The sequence below is a fragment of the Varanus komodoensis genome, unplaced genomic scaffold (genome assembly GCF_004798865.1).
Source record: "Varanus komodoensis strain SLA01 unplaced genomic scaffold, ASM479886v1 scaffold13_1, whole genome shotgun sequence".
Lineage (NCBI taxonomy): Eukaryota > Metazoa > Chordata > Lepidosauria > Squamata > Varanidae > Varanus > Varanus komodoensis.
Window position 1 is genome coordinate 7,302,872 of NW_025335408.1, and position 23,073 is coordinate 7,325,944.

General features: G+C 40.3%; 1 protein-coding gene across 6 annotated transcripts in view; it reads right to left on the reverse strand.

The window, feature by feature from the left end:
• The window catches only part of DOCK4 (dedicator of cytokinesis 4), a 269,237-nt gene that overhangs the window by 104,721 nt on the left and 141,443 nt on the right, over window positions 1-23,073 (reverse strand). For all 6 annotated transcript variants that reach the window (XM_044422953.1, XM_044422952.1, XM_044422951.1 and 3 more), the window contains exon 13: window positions 7,043-7,168. In XM_044422953.1, the coding sequence (XP_044278888.1) occupies window positions 7,043-7,168 (126 nt within the window). The remainder of the gene's footprint in view (window positions 1-7,042; window positions 7,169-23,073) is intronic.

Here is a 23,073-nt window from a genome sequence, read left to right on the forward strand (position 1 = left end):
AATGTATGCTGAGAACAAAACCAGATCAGTATATCTTAGAAATTGCACCCATATATACAGCTGCAAGGAACTAAAGGTAAAGCTGGTTTGTGTTTGGAGCAAAGCTAGTGGTAGAGCTATTCCTGATCTCTACCCCATTACAAACCCTAAACCCAAGTAATGTTTTCTCTCAGAGCAGCAAGACAGAATCAAGTATAGTTGCAGACCAAGCACTTTCCTCTGTTGGTTATTTCAAGCTTACCCCATTCTTGCCACAATGGATCAAATTAGCCAAGGTTACAAGAAGAGAGAGGAATAACTGGGATAATAGCAATATATGCATAGTGAACTTATTGAGCTATGTGTGACCAGATGTATACTTTTTCCTTTAGGAAAGCTGTAACATTTTGGCAAACAGGAAGAATTTAAAAATTAAGGAAAAATTAAAACAGAATCTGAAATATAGGGCACATTCCCCATAGACCATAACAGTCCCAAGGATGCTTATCTTTTAGGCCTGACTTTCTTAGCAATGTTGCTTTAAATTTATTTTTCAAAAGCTAACACAAGCAGAAAACATTTGTGACAAAGCCTTCTGCTAAGGGGAGGAAAACACTTCCAATTCAATTTTATAGACTTTGTAACCTGCAGAAAGTTACTGCCTGTAAAGACAAGCAGTATTTCCACTACTGCAGGAATAGATTGATTTGTGTCGAGCCAAGATAGGACTTGCTCAGGGCTTTTGTATACTTTGATGGCTTGCATAGGCCCTTGAAGGCTGCTGGCCAGCATTTATTGAAATTTGTTACAAGCCACCAGGCAGAGAATAGGCTGAGACCAGTCTTGTACCTGTCATATGAGTGTCAGCGGCAGTTTTCAATGCAGCGAGCAAAATGTTGCAGTTCCGATGCCCTGTGGAGAGAGGCTGCAAATGCATGCACTGTTCTTCTCTTAGGAGCTGTTCATGTTCTATGGATTTGCTCTGGGACTAAGTGGCTGCTTGCTGCCTTTTGCTCATTTTTTATACCTGTTTTGATGTTTATCCATTTTTACTTCTTCACTTGTAATCAGATGGATGTTACCAAAAATCCAGTACACCTTGTAAGTACTGTTTTGGATGGAGTTGCATTCCCATTGAAAGAGCAGGTTCATAACCTAGGGGTGCTCCTTGATCCATCTCTATAACTTTAAGCTCAGGTGGCCTAGGTAGCACAGAGTACTTACTATCAGCTTCAGCTGGTAACCCAGTGACACCACTATCTGGAGAGGAACAGCCTAATTTCAGCATTTTAAGCTCCGACCCTTTCTAAATTAGAGTACTGCAATGCATCCTGCATGGGGCTGCCCTTGAAGACTGTTCAGAAGCTGCAGCTTGTGCAAAATGTACCAGGCAGAATAATAACTTGGGCCAAATTGTCCAAACATATAACAGCAATTCTGGTTCACTTTTATTGGCTGCCTATATGTTTCTGAACTCCGTTCAATTCTGGTTTTAGCCTAGGAAGCCCTACATGGCTTGGGATTCCAATACCTGATGGAACACCTCTATCTGGTCACTACAACCTACATCTGTGGCTTCCTCTGACTGACAACTCCAAGGGAGTCCTGGAAAGAATAACAAGAAGGGCCTCCTCTGTGGTAGTCCCACTCAAATTATGGAATGGTGATCCCCTCATCGATGCCCACCTGGCATCAACATGGTCACCTGGTTTAATTAGGTCTAGTTTTTCTGATTTTTTTTAGATACTGAAACAGCTTTAAATTTTGTATCATGAAATTTTTCACTGTTCTACCTTTGTATGCTGTAATTTTATTATATCTGTATTTTTAATTGCATCACATTTATTTACTTACATATTCATAGCTGAGGCTCTTTGGGTAGTTAACAAATTAGATATATAGATATATATAATAAAACACTTCCAAAACACACATAGCAATTGCAACTGAATCATCACAGAAGCACAGCAGTGGTACAGAATAAAATGCAATATTAAAAAATCAAGTTAAAAAGCTAAACTGTCAAAATGCTGGTAAAATACAAAGGTCTTCACCTGGTACTGAAAAGAATACCAAGTAGGTGCCAGGCACACCTCTTTGGGGAACTCATTCCACAGCCAGGATGCCATAACTGAGAAGTCCCTTCTCCTTTGGAAGAGGCTCCTGGAGAAGGACCCCCCAAAATACCCCAAATAATGGATAAGGATATATGAGAGGAGATGATCCTTCAGATAACCTGGCACTAAGCCTCTATCTATTTAGGGATTTGAATATTAGTACTAGCAATCTGAATCAGGCCCGGACTTCAAATGGCAGCCAGTGTAGCTGGAAGAAAACTCACATAAGATGTCCTTGTGAGCCAGATTAACAGACCTGCTGCACTGTTTTGGATCAGTTGAAGTTTCTGGACCTTTTTCAAAAGCAGTCCCACCTACAGTGCATTGCAGTAATCCAAACAAGAGGTTACCAGAGCATATTTTACTCCGAGAAATTGTTGTGCACTGCCAAGAGAGCTTCAGCTAGGGGCAGAGCAGAAATAAAATAATACTTACATAAAATAATTAACTTCATAGCACATATTAACACAGTTATTACTATGTCTCCTCCTAATCACCCCTTTTTTACTCTCAATTAGGCACAGGGATCCAATACAGATTACAATCCTACCACAGGGAGTGACAGGGTAGATCCTGACTAGGTACCTTATACTTATTCTAGACAACAAAAATAGCATAGCTTCTTAGATCTCAAAAGCAGAATCCTGTCTTCCAAGATTTGAACTGATCTCAAAATACTAAGTCCTTTACACTGAATAGCTGAAACACTTACACAAATTGCCTTTTTGATTTGGGGTGCTACTAGTGAGAATAAAGAGAAGCTGGAAAGGCTCAAACATTGCATTGGACTACATTCCTCTAGGGCTCTTTCTTGATGGAAAGGCTTTCCTGCAGATGGTGCTAACATCCAGCATCTGAAATACACTGTGTTGATTAATACACAGGTTCCTAAGCAGGAATGTACAATATTTGCTGCTGTTATTAGAAGACCAGGGCAGAGGGCATTGGTTCCCTCTTGCTATGGCATAGAAAGCTCAAGAAAGGAATTTGAGGTGTCTAAAAATAGCTGGGAATTGACTGGAAATCAATCATATCTGAAGAGATTATTTGAAATTAAATTCCTGGGTTATTTGATTCTGCAAATATGCTCACATCTTTACAGCAGGATTCAAATCTCCTGGATAGAATATCTCTGCTGTGCAATTATAAATCTTTATACTGTATGAAACGTGTATCTGAACCACTGATGCATATTCCTATTCTTGAGAGAGTACCTTTTTCTGTATGCTATGTGAGTAAAATGAACAAGGTGTTGCTACTCATTTCCTGACTCAACCCAATATCTGAAATGCCAGTGGATAAACCCTTCTCTCTCCAGGCATGCAGAGGCTGCCCCATAAGTCTCAGAGTCGTCTCCTGTCCTTTTCCCTCACCTTGGCCATCACTGTTGGGGTGGCACTGCCCACAACAGTGTACCAAATGGCTAGCCGGAAAGAGCCTTATCTGCTTCCCATCTGTGGAATGACCTTCCCAGAATGATCTACCTACCTTACATTTTTATGATAGGTTAAGACCTTCTTCCAAGGTTAAGGGGACTTAATCTTTAATCTATTGGTAGATTTATTTACTTCTGGTTCCTTAATGCTTTAGCATTTTAAACATTTTGGTATTTTTACTGTGTTTCTATTGTCTTGGTTGTTATGCTGCTTATTATTGTAAACAACCTGGCAGTTTACTGCCAGTTGGGTGGTAACAGAAAGGGGCCTGGGCATCCTACATCATAACCTGGTTAATCCCACCTGTAAGTGAAGAGCAGGCTCTTCAAGATTTGGATCTCAAGTAGCTTAACAGCATGGATGGGTAATGTTGACATTAAGTATGGAAAGCACATACAAAGCTTTTCCCATAATATCTTAGTATGATGCTTCCATGCATGGCAAGATGAAGGAGAAAGAGATGAGGAGACAGGTCTCTGCAGGGTCCATACAGACCTCCTTGCTTGCAAGTTCTGCATCTTTGGAATTTTGAATTAGATGCTTTGGAAGCATATTACTTTTGTGCAGTGCCAGGAATAATATGGTAGAAATGTGTATTAATATCAGAATCCACTGTGGTATTACAGAACATGAGTTCTAGTTACTTTTAATTACTAAATCCCTCAAAGGGGCAATTGTGACACAAAAATAAACATTTGAGTCTGCTAGACAAAGCTGGACTTTGTCTAAGATACACAGTGAAAGCAGACACAACATTTTTAGAGAAGCAGAGCAGGCTTGGAAGTGGATTATCTTATATAGTTCTAAGTGCACCAAGAAGAGACAGACATCTGCTGGGTAATTTTTAGAGCCGTAATGGACACTGCAAAGGGAAACAATCTATAGTACAGTCTACCTTTGAAAGTACTGGTCCTTAAGTGCATATAACCATGCATTGGTAGTGACCAGTGTGCATTAAGACTCTGATGTAACAGTGCTGCCAAAATCAAAGGGGCTTCTTTCAGCCTTCCCCATGTTGGTGTCTTCCAGATGGATTACAGATGTTAGATTACAATTCCCAGTCAACTGGTAACACCAATTCCATGCGAAGAATATAGCTGTACACAATTGGACCTCTGCAAGAGAAAGTCCCAGGAGCTAAATCTGCTGAATTGGAATACATGGCCATTGTACCATTGTTTTATCCTAAGTATGGGTTTAAGAACAAATGCCACCAACATTTAATTGACTGCTTATTTTTTCAACTAATGATTTAAAAGTTAGGGGTTTCTTTAAGCCAAATATGTTGTGAGACACCATTGCATTGTTGGTGATCATGCACAAATTTCTAACAGAGGTTTGTTTCTGTTTAAGTGCATGTGCATGTTCTGGGGTATAATTGCATTTGCTTTCCCTAGTTCAGCATTACCAGCTAGCAGTAGCATTAAACATGTGTTTTCAGTGTCCTGTGCAAGTAGCATTTTAGTCCAGTTAAAACTGTGTTATTTATGAAACATGGTCTCAGCTAAACCGTGGGGGCTAGGGACAAAAGGGCATCCTTCCACTTTTTATTTTCTTTATTGTCTGGCTTCGATTAGCAACATGAAATTCATTATTATTAAGGCAAGAAGGGCACCTTTCAATAAAAATCTCATTTACAGTACTGAATACAGGACAAAAGCTGTGCAGTATCCAAACAAAAGCATGAGGCCAATTACCTAGCTGATGAAATGCCACGTTGAAATCTATATTTAAGAAAAATCCATCACAACCAAAGCAGCACAGCCCTTTTAACAGCCGAAGTCCACCGGTGGTTGGCTGCACACCGCTAGACTGTAATGTGCATTTCTGGTGCAGCACATCATTTTGTCTCTCAATGGGAAGTCAAATGAAGAAAAATTATTTATAGCAGTCAGAGGGAAATATGACAATGCACAGCGGAGAGCTGCTAGATCATGCACTGCTGGCAAAGATCAGGATAGAACTAATGGGGCTGCCTGGTGTTCAGTTAAAGATGTTACTCGTTAGCATCAGTTACATCAGTTCCCAATAAGCTAGATAATGTTCTCTCCAATGACCAGCCAGAGCAAAACGAAACTAAGAAAAACTGGGGATGCCAGCAAAATTAATACTGGAATCCCACTGAGATTCACTGGATAATCCTATACATATTTACACAGGAAAAGCTCCTGTTGAGTTCCATGGGGCTCAGGCTCAGCCAGGTAAGTGGGTATAGGATTGCAGTGACATTTTCTGATAATTCCTCACACACACATGGGAGTGCGTACACAGAGGGGTTCAGGGTAATTTCGTCTTTGGAAATGGGATGAACACTGCCCTGTTACTATTGATATTTACTGTCAATACATTTTATTGACAGAACAACATTCTGAGCTTCACGCCAAGACTTCCAATTGATATTGCCAGAAGGGTTCTGCACCATCTCCATAGTATTCTAGACAGAATCAAGACATGGCAAAAGAGTAATCTCTTAACGTCAGACAGCCTTCCCTAATCTGGCACCCTCCTAATGTCCTGGACTACAATTCCCAGAATTCTCCAGCCAGGCTATCTGCAATGAGCATGAAGCTAAACAACAAAAAATAGGGAGAACCCTGTGCAACATACAAAATGGGGGAGCTCAAGTGAAAATTGTTTGACTGGAAACTGTAAAAGACCTATTAGCTGTTCAAAGCTATGAGACATGTAATAGTCTCAAAAGATAAGCAGCAGGAACTTCTAGTCTCCTGCCAATATTTGCTATGTCTGGACTATAAGATTTATAACTACCCCACCCACATTTGAGTCCCAGAGGTAAAATTCCCCATACTTCTTGCCATACACTCTTTTCTACACAGGCCAGCTGCTATCCACACTCCTAAATCAAGGCATTTTGATGTTGCCAATCTATGTTTTTTGTTTCTGTTATTCTAGCAGTGTTCTTTCGCCTGCTTTCTTCATTCTGTATCTTATCTGAGAATCCACTGCTTTCTGTCTAAGTCAGGGCTGGCCACCCTAGGGCTCTCTAGATGTTGTTGAATTGCAACTCTTATCTCTCACCACTGACCAGGACTAATGGGGGTTGGTTGTACCCTGGTCATTCCTGGCCTAGGTCTAAGTCTGATCTTCTTGGATGCCTGCTTTTTTAGGTCCGCCACACAATTTTTTTTCCTTTCACACAATGTGGAAGTATGGAAAAGATTTAAACTAAAAAGTATCAAGAGCATCTTGGGGGTGGGGGGACCCAGAGATTTCCCCATCTACAACTGTATGAGCCCAGCAAACAAGAGCTGCAATGTCCTCCAGCTGGAGCTGCCTCTTGACAATTTCTTAGAGGGTTGAGTTGCCAGAGAATACTCTGGCCCACCTTTTTGCTAACACAAGGAACACGTAAGCCTTCTTATACACAGAACATGTACACTAGCTTCCTGTCCACTTTATAGTTCAACTGATAGCATCTTTTCTACTGCTTCATACTTTAATACCCACTGTAGGGCAATGATTTTTAAAAATCTTCTTTCTTTTACCAACCTGGCATGATAATATTAGAAAAGCCCAGCTTCCTTGTTATCGATAGTCCATGAGTAAACATGGATGTGTAGTCCCTCCTGATTTGTTCAATGTCTCCATGCAGCAGCTGCAGAGAAACAGCTAGGCCTGTAATGAAAAACAGAAGAAATCAGTAGGAGTCAGTCATTGTATATGCATACACAGAAGCACCAGGACCATCAGTCAAGGAATCTGAGAAATGATACATGCATTCATGCTGCCAAAGACAGAACTGTTGTGGATCAGGATGGCCAAGAGCTATGTTCTTGAGCCCTTCTTTTCTCAAGAAAGCAGTGCAAAGAATGGGAGCATATTTTGCCACACAAGCTGATCTCAACCATCATCAGGATTCTAATAAATCTAGTTATAGAACATAAGTATCATTCATGTACAGCTGTTGCAACTTCCAAAGGAAGGATTCTGTTTGGTTTGGCTCAGAGGTGCCAGCAAAGACATTATTTCATTTTTGGCAGCAGGCTGTAGGCGCATACATTTCCTGCACCAAAATTATCCAATTCTCTCCTTGTTTTTCTTGTTTGAACAAACCATAGTTTACCATGGATTCTAAATCAACCAATCTACCCACAGTTTAGTCCTAAATAACATTAAAAAACAAGATACTTCTTAATTTAGACAAACTAATTTAACCTAGGCATTTAGTACCTGTAGGCATGAGTGCATGAAGGGGACAGTGGGAATGTTTGGGCTTGCCCCACCCCCTTGATGCTGACAGGCACAATCACCACAACCCTTTGTTATCATGAATTTTCATACCATGAGGATGGATATATGTACATAGAGCTCTCTCCACTGGAATGGGGATGCTGAAAAACCAGGGTTCCTGTTGCTGGAGTGGGAAGCTGACACATACTCATCAGTCAAGTAAGTAGTAGATGGTGAAGTGGCTGGGCTAGCTCAAATGTTCTCGCTACCATTCACATGGTCAGTACTGACAGATACAGAATCCCTCAAAATGACTCTGCAATGTTCTTAAACCAGGAAGGAACAAGAAAATTGGAACAAGATACAGGAGGAGGGAAGAACTTGAGTCCCAAACTGGGTTTAGGCAAGACTGGGCTTTGTTCTCTTACAACCTTAATACATTTCTTACAAAGAAAATCCACAAATTTACAACACCTTGACTGGCAAATGATAAAAGCACCTCAGGAGCATGAATTGGCCAGTTCAGTACTGATGGCTATTACTTTGCTCTTCTCACAATATGAAATAAATAAAATAAAGTAGCATATCTGCATGTAAGAATAAAAACAAGATAATAAATGATTATGCAGGTAAGTTGCTGTTGTTACTGGGCTAACTCCTGATCCAGTGTAAGTATGCAAGCTCTTATTATGCACAGAGTTATTTCAAATGCACAGCAAACAAGCTGAAGTTGTCCTTAAATAAACCCCTCTAATGATTTACCATTGAATCATGGCAGCAAACCACACATCCCTCCAGTTTTTCAGGGGAGGAGAATAATGGGGGCAGTGGGGGCCACACAAGAGTGACCCATAGGCAGCCCTGACGTATCAGGTTCTAGCCTTAGTTTTCACTGTTGGTTTGAACTGAACTGCTACATATAAGGATGATTGTCATTTTTTTTTTACAAAAACCATAGCAAAATGCAATCAGTGCTCCTATTTCTGATAACTAAGCATGCATGCCAATATGTATGCAGCCAAATGGCAACACTCACACACAAGGGGGCTTGGCAGAGCCTTGAGGTTTGTGAAAATACACAAACATCTGCAGGGGAGCCAAGGGAAAAAAAACAAACCTAAACAAGCTTAAATGACTGCTAATTGTACTCTGCCACTGTGGAGCACCGGCTGACTGTTGAGGGGAAAGCAGAAAACTGAGTAGGAAAGAGAATGGAACAGGATATGCTGGAAGAAGGCATGACAGACTGTTTCAGCTCCCGTGTGTAACTATTGCACAGTGGTCAGCAATGGACTATGTAAGGGGGGTGCTCATGCATAGCAGAAATATTCCTCTGGCACCTCTTTTCTTGCAAGTGCGGCGGTACAAACCCTGAATACAAGCCAGTCAACACCACTGTTTTGTACAAGAATGCTCTTCACTCCTAGAAAGTGGGATGCCATACACAGTCTGTTCCAAAAGGCTTTAGCCATAGAAGTTGCTTACAGTTAGTTAAAACAACTGGCTCTAATCTGTTTTCCTTTTAAAGCCTGCATTTTCACAGATGCATTCTCCTATGTCTATTGACCCAGACAAATGAGATCCATTAGAAAATGTTTATTTTAATAAAAGGTATCTAAAGAAAAGCATCATGAATAGGACTGCTTGATCCTCAGCTCATTCCTTGTGTGTTTGAGCATGTGAACAGAATCATCAAGTGGAGGCTCTGAAGTATCAGCAATATTAAGCATCCCTGCCTGGGCTTGTTACTGACTTTTGTGGGGTGGGCAACACATTGCAAGCTGCATGTGACCTGTCCCCAGCTGTTTGTGTAAACTCAGATTGCTGCTGCATTTGCTGCCAAAAAAAATCAGAGCAGCAAAGCTGGTGGCAAGTTTTGCATGCAGGGAGAATGAAAAGAAGGCTCAAACAGAAGCATGGTTCCAGAAGCCTCTTGAAAATGTACTTCTGTTTGAAAACACTTTTTCACGCACCTTGTTTTCAAGCAAAATCAGCACCTTTTGCAGCAAATTCAGTAGCAGGGAGCAATGTTGTATCCTGCTCCTGGGAAGTTGCAAGGCCCAATAAATCCATTTAAGATATGTATTTCATTGAATGATGAAAGAGCTCTGCAGAGACAAAGATGCATTCTCTATGGACTCCAATTACTTCAAAGTAGCATAAGTCTGCAAAAATAATAAGATACCCTGCACTGTCTGGTGCCATGTAATCCTTTTATTCTTCCTAAACACTTTAAAGTTCAAGACCTGAAATCTAATTAGCATTTAGAGATTTCTCCAACCACTTTTTTCATCTGTCTCAAATTTCCTTTGGAGAATTCTATTTTGTCCAGGAAGCAGGAGGATATCAACCCACAAAAGCAGCTTTTGACCTTCAGTTTAAAGTAGCTGCCAAACATGCTGGAGCAGCTTTCACTTGCTCAAATACTACATTAAAAGGACATGCATGGGAAGGGTATGTAGGCATCAGAACTGCAGGCTCTGCCTCCTACAAATTCATGATTTTGGACTGTTTGATAAGAAACTTCAGTGCATACTGCAGAATGTGCAGGGGGAAATTTCAGATATTTAATGAATGCAAGTAGCAAATGGGTTGAAACCTGTCATGTATTTAACTCATATACTGAACAAGTGAGAAGGTCTTGCCATTAAGAAGGGCAATAATCTACTCTGTATTGAACTTGTGGTGATAAAGCCCTGGACACTGATGGGCTACATTGGTATGTCATGGAGATGGAACTGTACAAGGAACCATGTCAGAATGTTGCCAGTTCAGCTTTTGTGAGGGAAGAACAAGTTGCCAGTTTGGCTGGGATTAAACTCTCACACATAGACAGGAAAAACTGTATATGGCAGGCTGAGGCAACAATTCCAACTGGTAGGAAAGTTAGTGGGCAAAGGAGAGTGAGAAGTAGGCAATTAATAGAAAGAGTAGGAGAATAGGAACAAAGGAAGGTTACATTTGAACTTTATGCAACCAGCAATTTAGCTGCAGGCTTTCCATATTAAAGAAGTGTGATGTCTTCATTTTATTAAAAAAAAATCTGCTTTAGAATCATAGGGCAAAAAATAACATTAAGATCCCAGAAAGAAGCTGAAGCAGCACTAATAAAAGATGCTCAAACCTGATCTCTGATATGCTACCTCAGGAAGAGAGCTCCAAAGTTGGAAAGTTCTCCACTGAGGGTTTTCTCAGCTTAAATACATGGCAGAAGCATGTCTAAAATATAGTTTGTGGAGAGAAATGGAGTGCCACAGGATAGGATTGCAAAGATTTAGAGCTGTATAGATCAAAATGAGCAGCCAGAAAATCTAAAGCTAATACTGCAGTAAAATAAAAATTAAAAAGGCAAGAATATGGTCTTTGCAACCAGCTCCCCAACTGAAGATTCAACAATGGAAGATCTTTGACAGTCATTAAGGTAATCACAGAAACTCCAGGTTACCTGACTGTTGTCAGTGACAAATAGGCAAATTCCCCCACCCCGCCCTGCTAATGCTCACAAACAGGATCAGGATTATGAGCAAGTATCTCCACCTCCGACTTTCAATTGTCCCAAGATGCAGAGTTAGCAGCAGATGCTTCTTATGATGTTTGCCCTTTCATCACAAACAGGATTGTGTGTGCACCAGCATGTATAGCATCCCCAGTGCCACACAAGCTTGAATAAAGGTTGCCAAGGACACCTATGATAAAGGAAGCATTGCAACCTGCTGTACAATCAGAGTAGAGGACATGCCTTCCTGAATACTGGTGAAACAAAATCAACAAGTGACCCATGTCTGCAAGCACAGCAGACGATGATACAGGCAAACTCATTTGCACAGAGATCCTTAATAAGCCCTGAGCAAATGCCAAGACTATGGGGACCAGGATGGTATGGTGTTTGCTTTCAAATATAAAGTAACTGAAGAACAACGCTGTTTGTCATGAAAGGTTTTTCTCCATTGTGGAAAGCCCAATCCCTTTCAAATTGTACCCAATACAAGGTAGAAGCCAGGGTGCTTCACAGGTGACAACAGCCTTCTCCACTCTCAATCTAGGTGAGGTCCTTTTGCTCCTTATAAGCCTTGCCTTATGTGTAAATAAAGAAGATGGTCCAGTTGTGATGCCCCACCTTTGGAATACCTGCCCCACGGAGATGTGACTAAAGACAATGTTGCAGTTCTTTTGGCATTACCTCTAAGCCCTTTGCTTATCCAGACATTTTAATTGTTTGGTTTCATCCATTCTACTATCTGAATTGCCTTCTTTTGAAATAAGGAAGAGGAGGTTAAGTATATAGCATGATGATTATCCTTATTACACTTGAGCACTGCACCCATCTCTGCCAATGTGAAAAACAGTTTAGGAATGTTTTAATAAATACAACGAAAAACTAATAGCTGTAATAACATTCTTCTGTATGTTGTTCCACGGTCTTTCTGCATTTTAAATGTCTGTTGAAAAACATTGCTAAAAATATTTTCCACAAGAAATTCACTTTTCTGACTAGAAACAGAAATCAACAGCTGATGAGTTTCAGGGACACTATCTGAAGTTTGTCTTGCCAAGAAATAAATAAATAAAAACACTAATAATACTGTTTAAACTAACTGCTGTAAAATTCTCTTTAAACGTATTGTGAATATGTACAGTATGTGTATATTACAGATGTTGGTTTAAAATACATTACAATATTTCATTTATTTCTTAGATTTATATTCTGCCTTTTTTTCTTTTTTTAAAGAACTCAAAGTGGATTACAACATTCTCCTGCTGCTGCTCTCAGTCTTATCCTTACAATAAAAACCCTGTGAGGTTAGTTGGGCTGAGAGTTTGTGACTGGCCCAAAGTCACCCACTTGGCTCCATGAATATAATAACAATATGCTCATGCATCAACACATACAATAGAATGAGGGAATGGGGCAGGGGGAAGAGAGAGAGAGAGATTTTATAGCAAAGGATGTAACCAAATTGCACTTCCCCATATCAGAAATCTCACACCCAACTTTTTAAAATGTCACTTAATACGGTTGCTTCAATCGTAAGATGGCTGCAAACCCTATGGCCTGCCAACATTGGAGCCCCTGCCCTGACTCCCTTGCAGCTAGCAAGGAAAACAATTCTGATTGCCTCTCCAAGAGCAGAAATGTTCCTTGGAAAGGAAAAGGAGTATGCTGGGGGGCGGGGGGCGGGGAAGGTTGACGAAGGGAAGTAAGAGGTGTAGACTGGGGCTCTCTGCCTACACTGTTTTCTATTTGTAGCCCAGCCTACTTCCCTCTCCCTCCCTGGCACTTTACCTGGATGGCTAAAACTGGCCATCAAGACAGAAGCACAGGTAAAGCTGCAGCAGGAAATGTAACTGCCACCTTTCTCTCTGACCATTGGCTTATATGGATCTGGGATTGGGCGGGGGCGGGTTGGATCTCTAACCCGCAGAGATCAGCCCTCACACAAACCTGACATTTTGAAACTACTTCCCTTAAACAATTACGGAACAACTTTTGGGGGGGGAGTGGGGATTGGTATACAGCAATGTTAACTCAAACAACAGTTTTAGGATTTCCCAGAACCACTGTTTTAACAATTCAGTTCAGCGGGAACCAGTGGAAGCTACTACAGTTAATTTTAAAAAGTTACCAAAATAGGACCAATAGCAACAGAAGCTAACAACAAAGTTTTAGGAATAAGTCAGTTCCATATGACCTATACAAAAGACTTTTCCCTAGAACTGCTGCTATCAATGACCTTTCCAGTTTCATTCAAGTCATGGCTGCAAGACAGCCTCATGGTCAGCTTATAAAACATCACATTTCTCGCTTGTTCAGAACATAACAGATGCTTCTAGCAATATTATAAAATACCTTTTCCAATCTAGCAGAATTTAATTGGATTAGTATGTATGCACAGTATAAGACAATACTGGAAGATAATCACTGCTGGAGCATCCAGTGGCACAGATAGCAGTTGGAACACATGCACTACTACATTACTGTAGCCAGTGTAAATAATGAGAAGGGAAATATAATACAGTGTATCGCAGTCCATGAAAATAATGAAAATGGAAATTTGGAGCATTACTGATCAGCTCTGAAGACTGAGCAGTACCAGTGCAATTTGTCTGCAGTATGTGAGGAACTAATGAATTGTTCTTTACGATATATGCAGAATGGACAGAGGGAGAGATTATGATGTTCAGGGACTCCTTGGCTCTATGTACAGAGAAAGTTGGTGCTTCTCCATGGGGTCTTTACTGGGGAAGGCAAGGTCAGACAACATCATGTACTTCCAGACAGATTCTTCCTCCACCTGGTAAATCTGAAAGGGCTGGACTGGGACACACACAACCCCAACCTGAGCCCTGGAGCCAGATATGGCTTGTGTGGCTGAGTTTCAACACTCCCACTTAACAGAATTATAAAATAGGTCCCAGATCGAAGAAAGCAACAGAGTGGGGGAAAGGGGACTTGTAGCCACAGAAAACCAGGAGAAGAGAATGCATTCTGTTCAGTTACAGTTAGCTTAGTTCATTGGGAGGACAGGAAAGACCACACTGAAGCAAGAAAAGAGGGATGTGAAAGAGACATTTGAAGGAAGGGGGAAACATCTGCTGACATGGATGCTATCTGAAACAACGTCCCAGAGGCCAAAGAGGCCAGCTTGGAAGAACCTGTAAAACAGCTTTCAGGATCAGGAAGCCTTTGAAAATGTGAGGCCAGCATGGTCAGAGAAGAAACTTCTATGGCCAGAGCTCAAGGCTGTAGCAATTGGAAAGGTAATGCAGGAAGGACAGTCACAGTGCAGTAATTGAAAGCCAGTCTGGTTAGACATTACACAATCTGAAATACAAGAAAAGGCAATTATTTGGGTGGCAAAATCCAGAACAGAGCCAGAGCGGAAGACCAAAGAACAAGTTGCAGCCCAGCCTCTGCGTTAGCTTGAGTGAGTCAGTCAACTGTTTTGCAGCATTACAAAAGCCCAGCAAAATGTTAACTATTTAATTATTCCTACTGCATTTTAACTCCCAGAAAAAGACCCTGAGAATTTTCTATCTCAGGTGCCACAACAACCTGACAACCTTGGGTACTCTGCACACTGACTATGGGTACAAAACACATCCTCTTCTGCCTTCAGTCAAATGTCTTGAGTGGTCTTGGTTGCAGCAGCAAGGCAGAACTGTTTGGACATGCAACTTTTTTTTCATTGAGTGGATCGTATTTGGGCAATGATATACCAAGGTACCATGGGTACAGGAATGAGTGGCATCATCTGCAGATAGACTGACAACAGGGGCAAAGGGGTACAAGAAATCAAGCACCAAGACTTTGTACTTAACCAACAGGTTGACACTGTCAATGTATACAACAGAAGTAGAGAAGAGGAAGGCCTGAGGCTGGGCAAAGGAGGAGGAGCCTGTGTTTTGGACTTTAGCCATCCCAAATGAGTAGCAACTATTCACGTATTTAGGAAAAAGTGAAAGGAGTGGAACTGGGAGCATCTTAGTGTCAAGAGCTAAGCCTGTTTTGAATGCACAGCAGCTGAGTAAAGACAGCGATCCATTGCTTCTACCATCTCCACAGTATTCTCAATTGTTGTTACATGCTTATGTAACAGAATTATAAAATAGGTCCCAGATGGAAGACCTATTGTTGTTACATGCTTAAGTCATCTCCAACTTATGGTGGTTCTATGAATGAGTGCTGTCCTGTTCTTGTCAGCCCTGTTCAGCTCTTTACAAACCCAAGGCTTTGACTTCCTTTATGGAATCAACCCATCTTGTATTGGGATTCTGAATTATAATTTTTAATTCAACACTATGGAGCTCAATGTGTTTCTCTCAACAATGAGCCAATTCCTTCTGCAGAACCCCAAAGCTTCTTCTGCAAGACTTAATGCTGTCTTTAATGTCCTTGGTTATACTAAAGTGGGCTGGGATCCTGGGAACTGGCTTTCACTGAGAGAGTTAGAAGAGACCATGAGTTAACCTAGGAGTACTCCTTGCTCAATGCAGGCTCCTCAGTGCAAGATAAAGCTACCCTGAAGAGACAGTGGTTTAGCTTCTGCTTAAACACATCCAGTGAAGGAGACCCCCAGCCATCTCCTGAGGAAGTCAGTTCCACTGTCAAACAGCTCACGTTGTTAAGGCGTTCTTCCTAACATTTAACATTCATCTGCTTCTCTTCACTTTCTCCTCACATTGAGCCAAAATCTGCTTACATGCAAGTCCACCCACTAGTTATAGTTCTGCCTTTGGAAAACACAGAACATGTCTGCGCCATAAGCTTTTTCAGATATTTTATAACTACTAAGGTGTCTCCACTTAATCTTCTCTTTTTTCAGCCAATTATATCTGGTTCTTCTACCTTTCCTTGTTCTGACTCCTTGGCTCTTCTAGCTGCCCTCCTGTGAAGAGACTCCAGTAGCACCCAGAAGAACTTGGCACAGTTGTTACATTGCTCTCCTCTGAAACCCAAAATGTAATACATCAACTTATGTGCATAGGATAAACAAGTTTCAGGGTCTGTGGCAGGGATGTCCAGAGACAAGTCAAGACTAGAGCAACAGAGGCACCAGGGCCAGAGCAACAGAACCTCAGAAAAGATGGAGCCCAAAAGCAGGCTTTAATGGCAAGACCAAATCATTGTCATGTTACAGGCTGAGGTCAGGAACAAGAAGAATGCATGAGGGCAGAAGGAGGATGTGGTCAGAAACAAGTCAAGGGTCAATCACCAGGAGGAGGTGCAGGTAAACCTGGACAGGATAAAAGGTGCGAGACATGGCGTGGCAGGATACATGGCACAGAAAGATACATGAGACAACAGGAACCAGATGCAACAAGGTTTAGGCAAGATGCAGGAACTGATTCACAACTACCAGGAAGCCCTGTGTTACTGAGGCAACATGACAAGGTAGGATACCCAGACAAGGCAAGATATGGCTCAATCAAGAGGCAGGCACTACAGCAAGGCAACATGGAAAGGCAGGAAGCAGGAGCAGGAACAGTCAAGAGGGACGCAGGCACAGCAGCAAACAGGAGGACATGTGATGCTGAGGCCAGTTACAAAGGGAAGAGCTTGCTCTTCTATAGCTCTTCCCTCAGGACTCCCAACTGATGTTTGTCAGTAGACTGAGTGCTCTAGCATGCCAGATCCTGTGAATACAGTGGTGATTGCTCTGGTTCTGGCCACCACAGCAGCCCAGATCCTGACAGCAAGAGGTTTTTGTTAGGTACAGGAAAAGGTTAAGAAAAAAGAAAGCAGATATGGCACATTGAAGTAAAAATGCAATGTCATATTCTGGGAATGATCCAATAAAAACATTGCTCAGGCAATGTTGCTGGCATCAGAGAAATGTGTTATGGTTACACCAAGTGACTCAATGAGCTGCAAAGCAGGGCTTGTCAAATTTTGGATACCAAACCTCTCAGAAACTCTGTCATGCCCTCCTACCACCTTTCCTGACTAACTGTCGGCTCAGAACCATGAGTCATTGCTCAAATTAATTACATTTGTGTAAAAATCATGATTCTTTTGAGGCAGGTCTTTCACATGTGCTTTTCCAGAGCCATATGTGCACATGCTGCAAATTGGTTCACCATAAGCTTCATTAAAAAAAAAAAAAAAAAAACTACTAGGGAGTTGCTACAGTCAAGTATTAACCCGAAATCAATATCCTAGAAGGGAGTGACAGTAGCTCTCCTCTTGATTCACACTGGCTGCATTCAGATGCAACGCTACATCATAGGGTTACAAGCACAAGAGGGAAAGCAGGCGTGTATAGTGTCAGTTCATGAATAGCATGCCTCTTGAGCAGTGCCTAACTTTTGGGATGACTTCAAAAAAGGTAATCTAACTATTTTGCTTGCATTTTCAATGAATTGCAGTGTTATGACTAAACCCAGACAAAATGGTTGCTAATTGCAGTTGAGGTTGAGGGAAACAAGTCAGGGTAGCCATTGTTGGTCTGAACTTGCATATAATGACAAACCATAGCTAGCTGAAAACAGAAGCAAAAGCTTTCGGTTGTCTTGTGTTTATGCTAGAGGAGAAAGATGGGGAAAGCATGAGCCCCAGTCTCACTCATAATTCAGTGTTATGCTCAAATCTAGCGAGAGACTGCAGGTGTCACAAGCCAATGGGGAACACAGGAAATTGCCCTATACTGTGTCAGACTATCAGCCCATCTGGTTCAGCATTGTCAACACACATTGGCTGCAGTTCCCCATGGTTTCAAGCAGCCAGGAGCTCTACCTGGAGACGGAACCTAGCAACCTTTGCTTGTAAGGCACAGCGCTGCACCTGTGCGATGGCCTCTCCCTGTAGGCAAGTCCTCATTATTGCCAGTTCTCTTTGCTGGCTCCTTCCCCTTAAAACATGTGGACCACATTTTTTCACAGGACCACATGGGCGTGCCAAACCAAGCAATACATTGCTGTTGATGAGCAAAGGGCCATTTTCCTTAACTTTTAAAAAATCTTAGCACACTATTCAGTATCTTTCAAATTCTAGGAAAATATTGTGTGTACAGATTATGTTGTACATTTTTCCTTCCAAAGATTTTAAAATTGAAACATCTGAACCTTAAAAAAACCTTCTCTTCCACTGTCAAGTTGTAATTAAAACTAATTGAGCAATAATTGCTGAGCAAAACCCCCCACAGCTCAATCAAAGTTCACTTGCCCTGGCTTTTCATTTATTTAGAACAAAGAGAGATGCTTTCATGCTGTGTGTATTTATGTTGAATCACAAGATCTCAGCATCATTTCTGCTTTGAATTTCTTTCAAATAGCAGGCTTCAGTGACAACTGATGCTTAAACACATCAAAATATAACGCACATAATCTCCTTGCCCCAGAAGTGTAATAAAGGATTAAAAATGGCAGATTAATATCCTCTCACAAGACTGTAAAGTAATTAAACAAAAGCATTCTACTGTCTGAATGTTAGTCAAAGTAGGCAGAAAGTACAATTCGTTTAAGTGTTGTTGATATGCTGAACCTCAGCAGAGATACAGTGAAGAGCAAACTGGATGAAACCAAAGGTAGTTTGAGATTATTTAAATATGGGCAATTCTACCCCAGGCAAAGCGAGACAGTGGGTTAGATGTATTACGAAAGGACAGCTATTTAATTTTTTATTATATGGTATATGTTGCTGGGGCTTTCTGCCACAGGTGCCAAAATAGCTTGACCAGTCTTGAGTCTTCATGCCTTGCTGAATAATAGTGAGGGAAGCATTTGTTGCTCTGCTTCAGGAAGCAAAACACTGTAATCTGGCTCTAAGAGTTGTCCTCTGTCATGTGCTTGCCACTAACTTATTTTCTGCTGAGCACTGATATAGGGAGCTGTTGTACATGTAAAGAGAGAAAATTGAAAGCATGATAGCTTCAGACCAGGAATATTTGATGAATGATATGGTGTAGTTTGGTTTTTGGGGGAATTTACCAATTTGTTATACCTTTACCCTAAAAAAAAACAAAACAAAACCTAGACTAGATCATAGCATCAGAAGAAACTGGTATTACAATGGAGAACGTACAAGGGCTATAGAGATACAAAAGGGTACAAGGCAAGGATGCCCGTTGTCACCCCTATTGTTCATTTTGACTTTAGAGGTTTTAAATAGAATTGTTAGGGATGACGAGAACATTAAGGATACTAAAATTAGAGACAAAAATTATACATTGCAAGCATTCGCAGATGATTTGGTCTTCATAACAGAGGAACCTTTTGTAACAATCCCTAAACTTTTACAACGGATTGAAGAATATGGTGAGGTTACGGGAATGAAAATAAATAAAGAAAAAACGAAACTTTTAGTTAAAAATCTTACGCAAGATCAGAAAAAAAGACTCCAAGAACAAGTGGATTAGCAGATTGTTAAAAAGGTTAAATACTTGAGAATCTATCTTACAGCTAAATGCACAACTTTGAAAGAAGACAATTATGATAAATTATTGAACGGTATTAAAGGTGACCTGGAAAAATGGGCCAATTTTCAATTGTCTTTGATGGGAAGAATAGCACTTGTTAAAATGAACATACTACCAAAACTTTTGTTTTTGTTCCAAATGATTCCTGTAAAAATTGATTAAAATTTTTTTGAGGATTTAAATCTTCAAATTTCAAGATTTATTTGGAGAAAAAAGAAATCAAGGATTAAATTAAAAATGCTTCAAGAAACCAAAAAGAACGGGGGTTTTGGTCTTCCTGATTGGATGTTGTATTATCAAGCATCTATTTTAACTTGGCTAAAAGAATGGATAACTTTGCGGAATAAGAGAATTTTGTATCTTGAAGGTCATGATTTGCAAATGTGTTGGCATGCTTATATGTGGTATGAGAAGGTTAAGTCTCATGGGACTTTTTAAAGTCACTTTATTAGAAGATCATTAATGTCAGTGTGAGAAAAGTTAAAGTCAAAATTGCATAATGGAAGCCTTTGGCTTTCACCAATGGAAGCCTTTGTGTATCCAAATATATTGAACTTTCAACGGATCATAAGATATGATGATATTTTGGACAAGGATGGAGGCCTGAAACTAGATCAAGAAATACAAGAACAGGGACTCAGCATCTCTTGGTGGTATAAGGTGCATATGCAATCAAGATATGCTAAAGATTGTAAAATATGGGGGTTTTATAAAGACCCAACAGCCTTTGATCAAGTGATGCTAAAAACAGATGAGAAAATGATCAAAAGAATTTATGAGTTCTTATTTGACAGGAAGATGGAAGGGGAACAGGTTAAGGAAACTATGATAACATGGGCGCAACATTTTGGATATAATATTGAATTAGAAAAGTGGCAAAAGCTATGGGAAAGAAACATTAAGGTAACTTTAGCAACTTCGTATAAAGAAAATTTATATAAAATGTTTTTAAGATGGTATTTGTCGCCAAGTCGATTAGCTAAGATGTTTCCAAATATGTCAAACGGATGTTGGAAGTGTAAACTTGATGTGGATACCTTTTATCATATGTGGTGGACCTGTGAAATTGTGAAAAAGTATTGGATTAAAATACATAAATGGCTTGAGGAAATGCTACAAAAACCCTTAGCTTTTAAACCTGAAATTTTCTTGTTCAGCATTATACCGGAAAATATTAGCAAACAAGAAATGTATTTGATGCTACATTTAATCACAGTGGTGAGGAATGCGCTTGTTCAATACTGGAAGAGTGAGGAACTACCCACTGAGGAACTGATTTAAAAAAAAATTCTGGACTGTGCAGAAATGGACAAATTGACTCTATTATTGAAGCAGAAAGAAGATACTGACTTCTATCAAACTTGGGACCTTTTTCATGATTGGCTGGAGAAACGGGACTTGGCTTAGATTTAAAGATGTTCTTAAACTTTTATAGATTGATCTGAACTTGATTATAGAATGTTAAAAAGATATGTTGTAGGGGGCTGACCCAGTACGTCCAATGTATCTGATGATTGATGTTTTTAGTTTTTTAGTTTAATTTTTTTTTGAATTTATAAAAAAAAAAAGAAGAAACTGGTATTACATCAACAAATCCACAACTTGCTATATGTTTTCTTTTCTTTGAACGTAGGTCAAAGATCATTAATCTACTTTTTGCCTTGTTCACTAAGCAGCTCACAATCAGCCAGCAAACAACAGCTGCCAGCTGGGCACCTACTTCTTAGGCCAGGAGTGGGGAATGCCTGGCTCCTTAACACTGTTGGACTGCAACTCCCATCAGCCTTAGTCAGCATAGCCAAAGGTGAAAGAGTTCCAGCCCAGGAACATACGTTTGCCCTCCTAGTTTTTTGGCACTGTTGCATTAGCATATGCATTTAACCATAGCATTCATTTCCATAGATTAGGAAAAATATTTATAAGATGTATAGCCACCACTAGAACATGCAACGAAACAGTAAGAACCACAATTAAAACTAACTGATAGAACCAGCCAACAGGTCTGAAAGAAACCAAGCAGTCTATAAGCCAAGCAGTCATGAGGCTGGTACTCCTTCCCAACGAAAGCAATCACTCCAGTTGATACTACAAATGTCTTTATTCTAAGCCGTATTACAATTATAGTCACACAGGCTAGAAAGTTGACCTCTTGTTCTAAGTTCACCAACTATCAATCAGTGTGCCTGTTTCACCTCATCCTTCTGGTAAGGATGTATTGCTGAAGTTCTTCAGGAGGGCTTTCTCTCACTTTCCCTTTCCTCGTTTCCCAGAATCAGGGCTAGCTTATATATACACAAGAAAGAAGAGGAAAACCTATATAAAATCTATAGCAAGGGGCACTGTACTTTGCTTTTACCTTAGAACTGGGGCTGCACAACGTGTCCAAGTAACTAGTGCTCCGGGAGCAACATCAGTCACTCTAGGAAGCCCTGTGACTAAAGGGACGTCTGTGGACATTTCCTTTGCTCGTTTATTGATTCTCTGCTTCCACATTTCATCTCTATTTGCATTCAATAAACTATATATCATCTTAACCAGAGTGGATTTATTTCTTTTCAGTATCCTTGAATCTGAAGTGAGAGGCCTTGGCTGGATCAGGCCCCTAAGGTTAAAATACCTGCCAACATCTCCAATGGAGAAATCAAGTCCACTCAATTGCTGTGAACTTATTTAAAGCTTGTAACAACTACTCACATGAATCAAATTATGGCAAAAATCTGACTGCTATTCAGAACCTTGCATCTTATGGGAGCACAGTTTTTTTGGAACATAATGGTATGTGCAAATGTAGCTGAAAAATTATTGGCACTTAATTCACTCTACTCCTGGTTACTCAAGGGTATGCCAGCCAACATCAGTGGTATGAAATAAATCACATAAGTTACGCAATCTTGCATCACAGCTCCTAGTACATTTGGACAAGGAAATCTGATGTGTATTATTCAATATAGAAGACACCCAAGTATAAATGCAAGGCACACCCTATGACCCTGCCATTTTTTTATGATTGGCTTGCCTGTTACATGAACTCTTTCAAATCCCCATATTATCCAGCATCATGAATTTAAAGGGCAGATTCACTTTAGCTGTAATGTGCTACATAGAAAATCAAAGTGAATATTATTAATAATGTTAATATATCATATATTCTTATATTTACTACATTTCTGCACTGCACAGTGGCCAAAGCTTTCTACACAGTCCACAAAAGTTAAAAACCAAATATACAACATGATATAATATACCAGGTACCAGGTTGAACAAATATCCCTGAAAATTATGCCCACTGATTGCCACTGTACAGAGATATGACTGCTAACACTGAAAAGCCATATACCTCGCATCATTGTTTTCAGTTTGCATAATACATGTAGATCTCACAGTTCTGTTTCCACAGAATTTCAAATTCTTGAGTAAAGCATGTTTGTGTGTGCG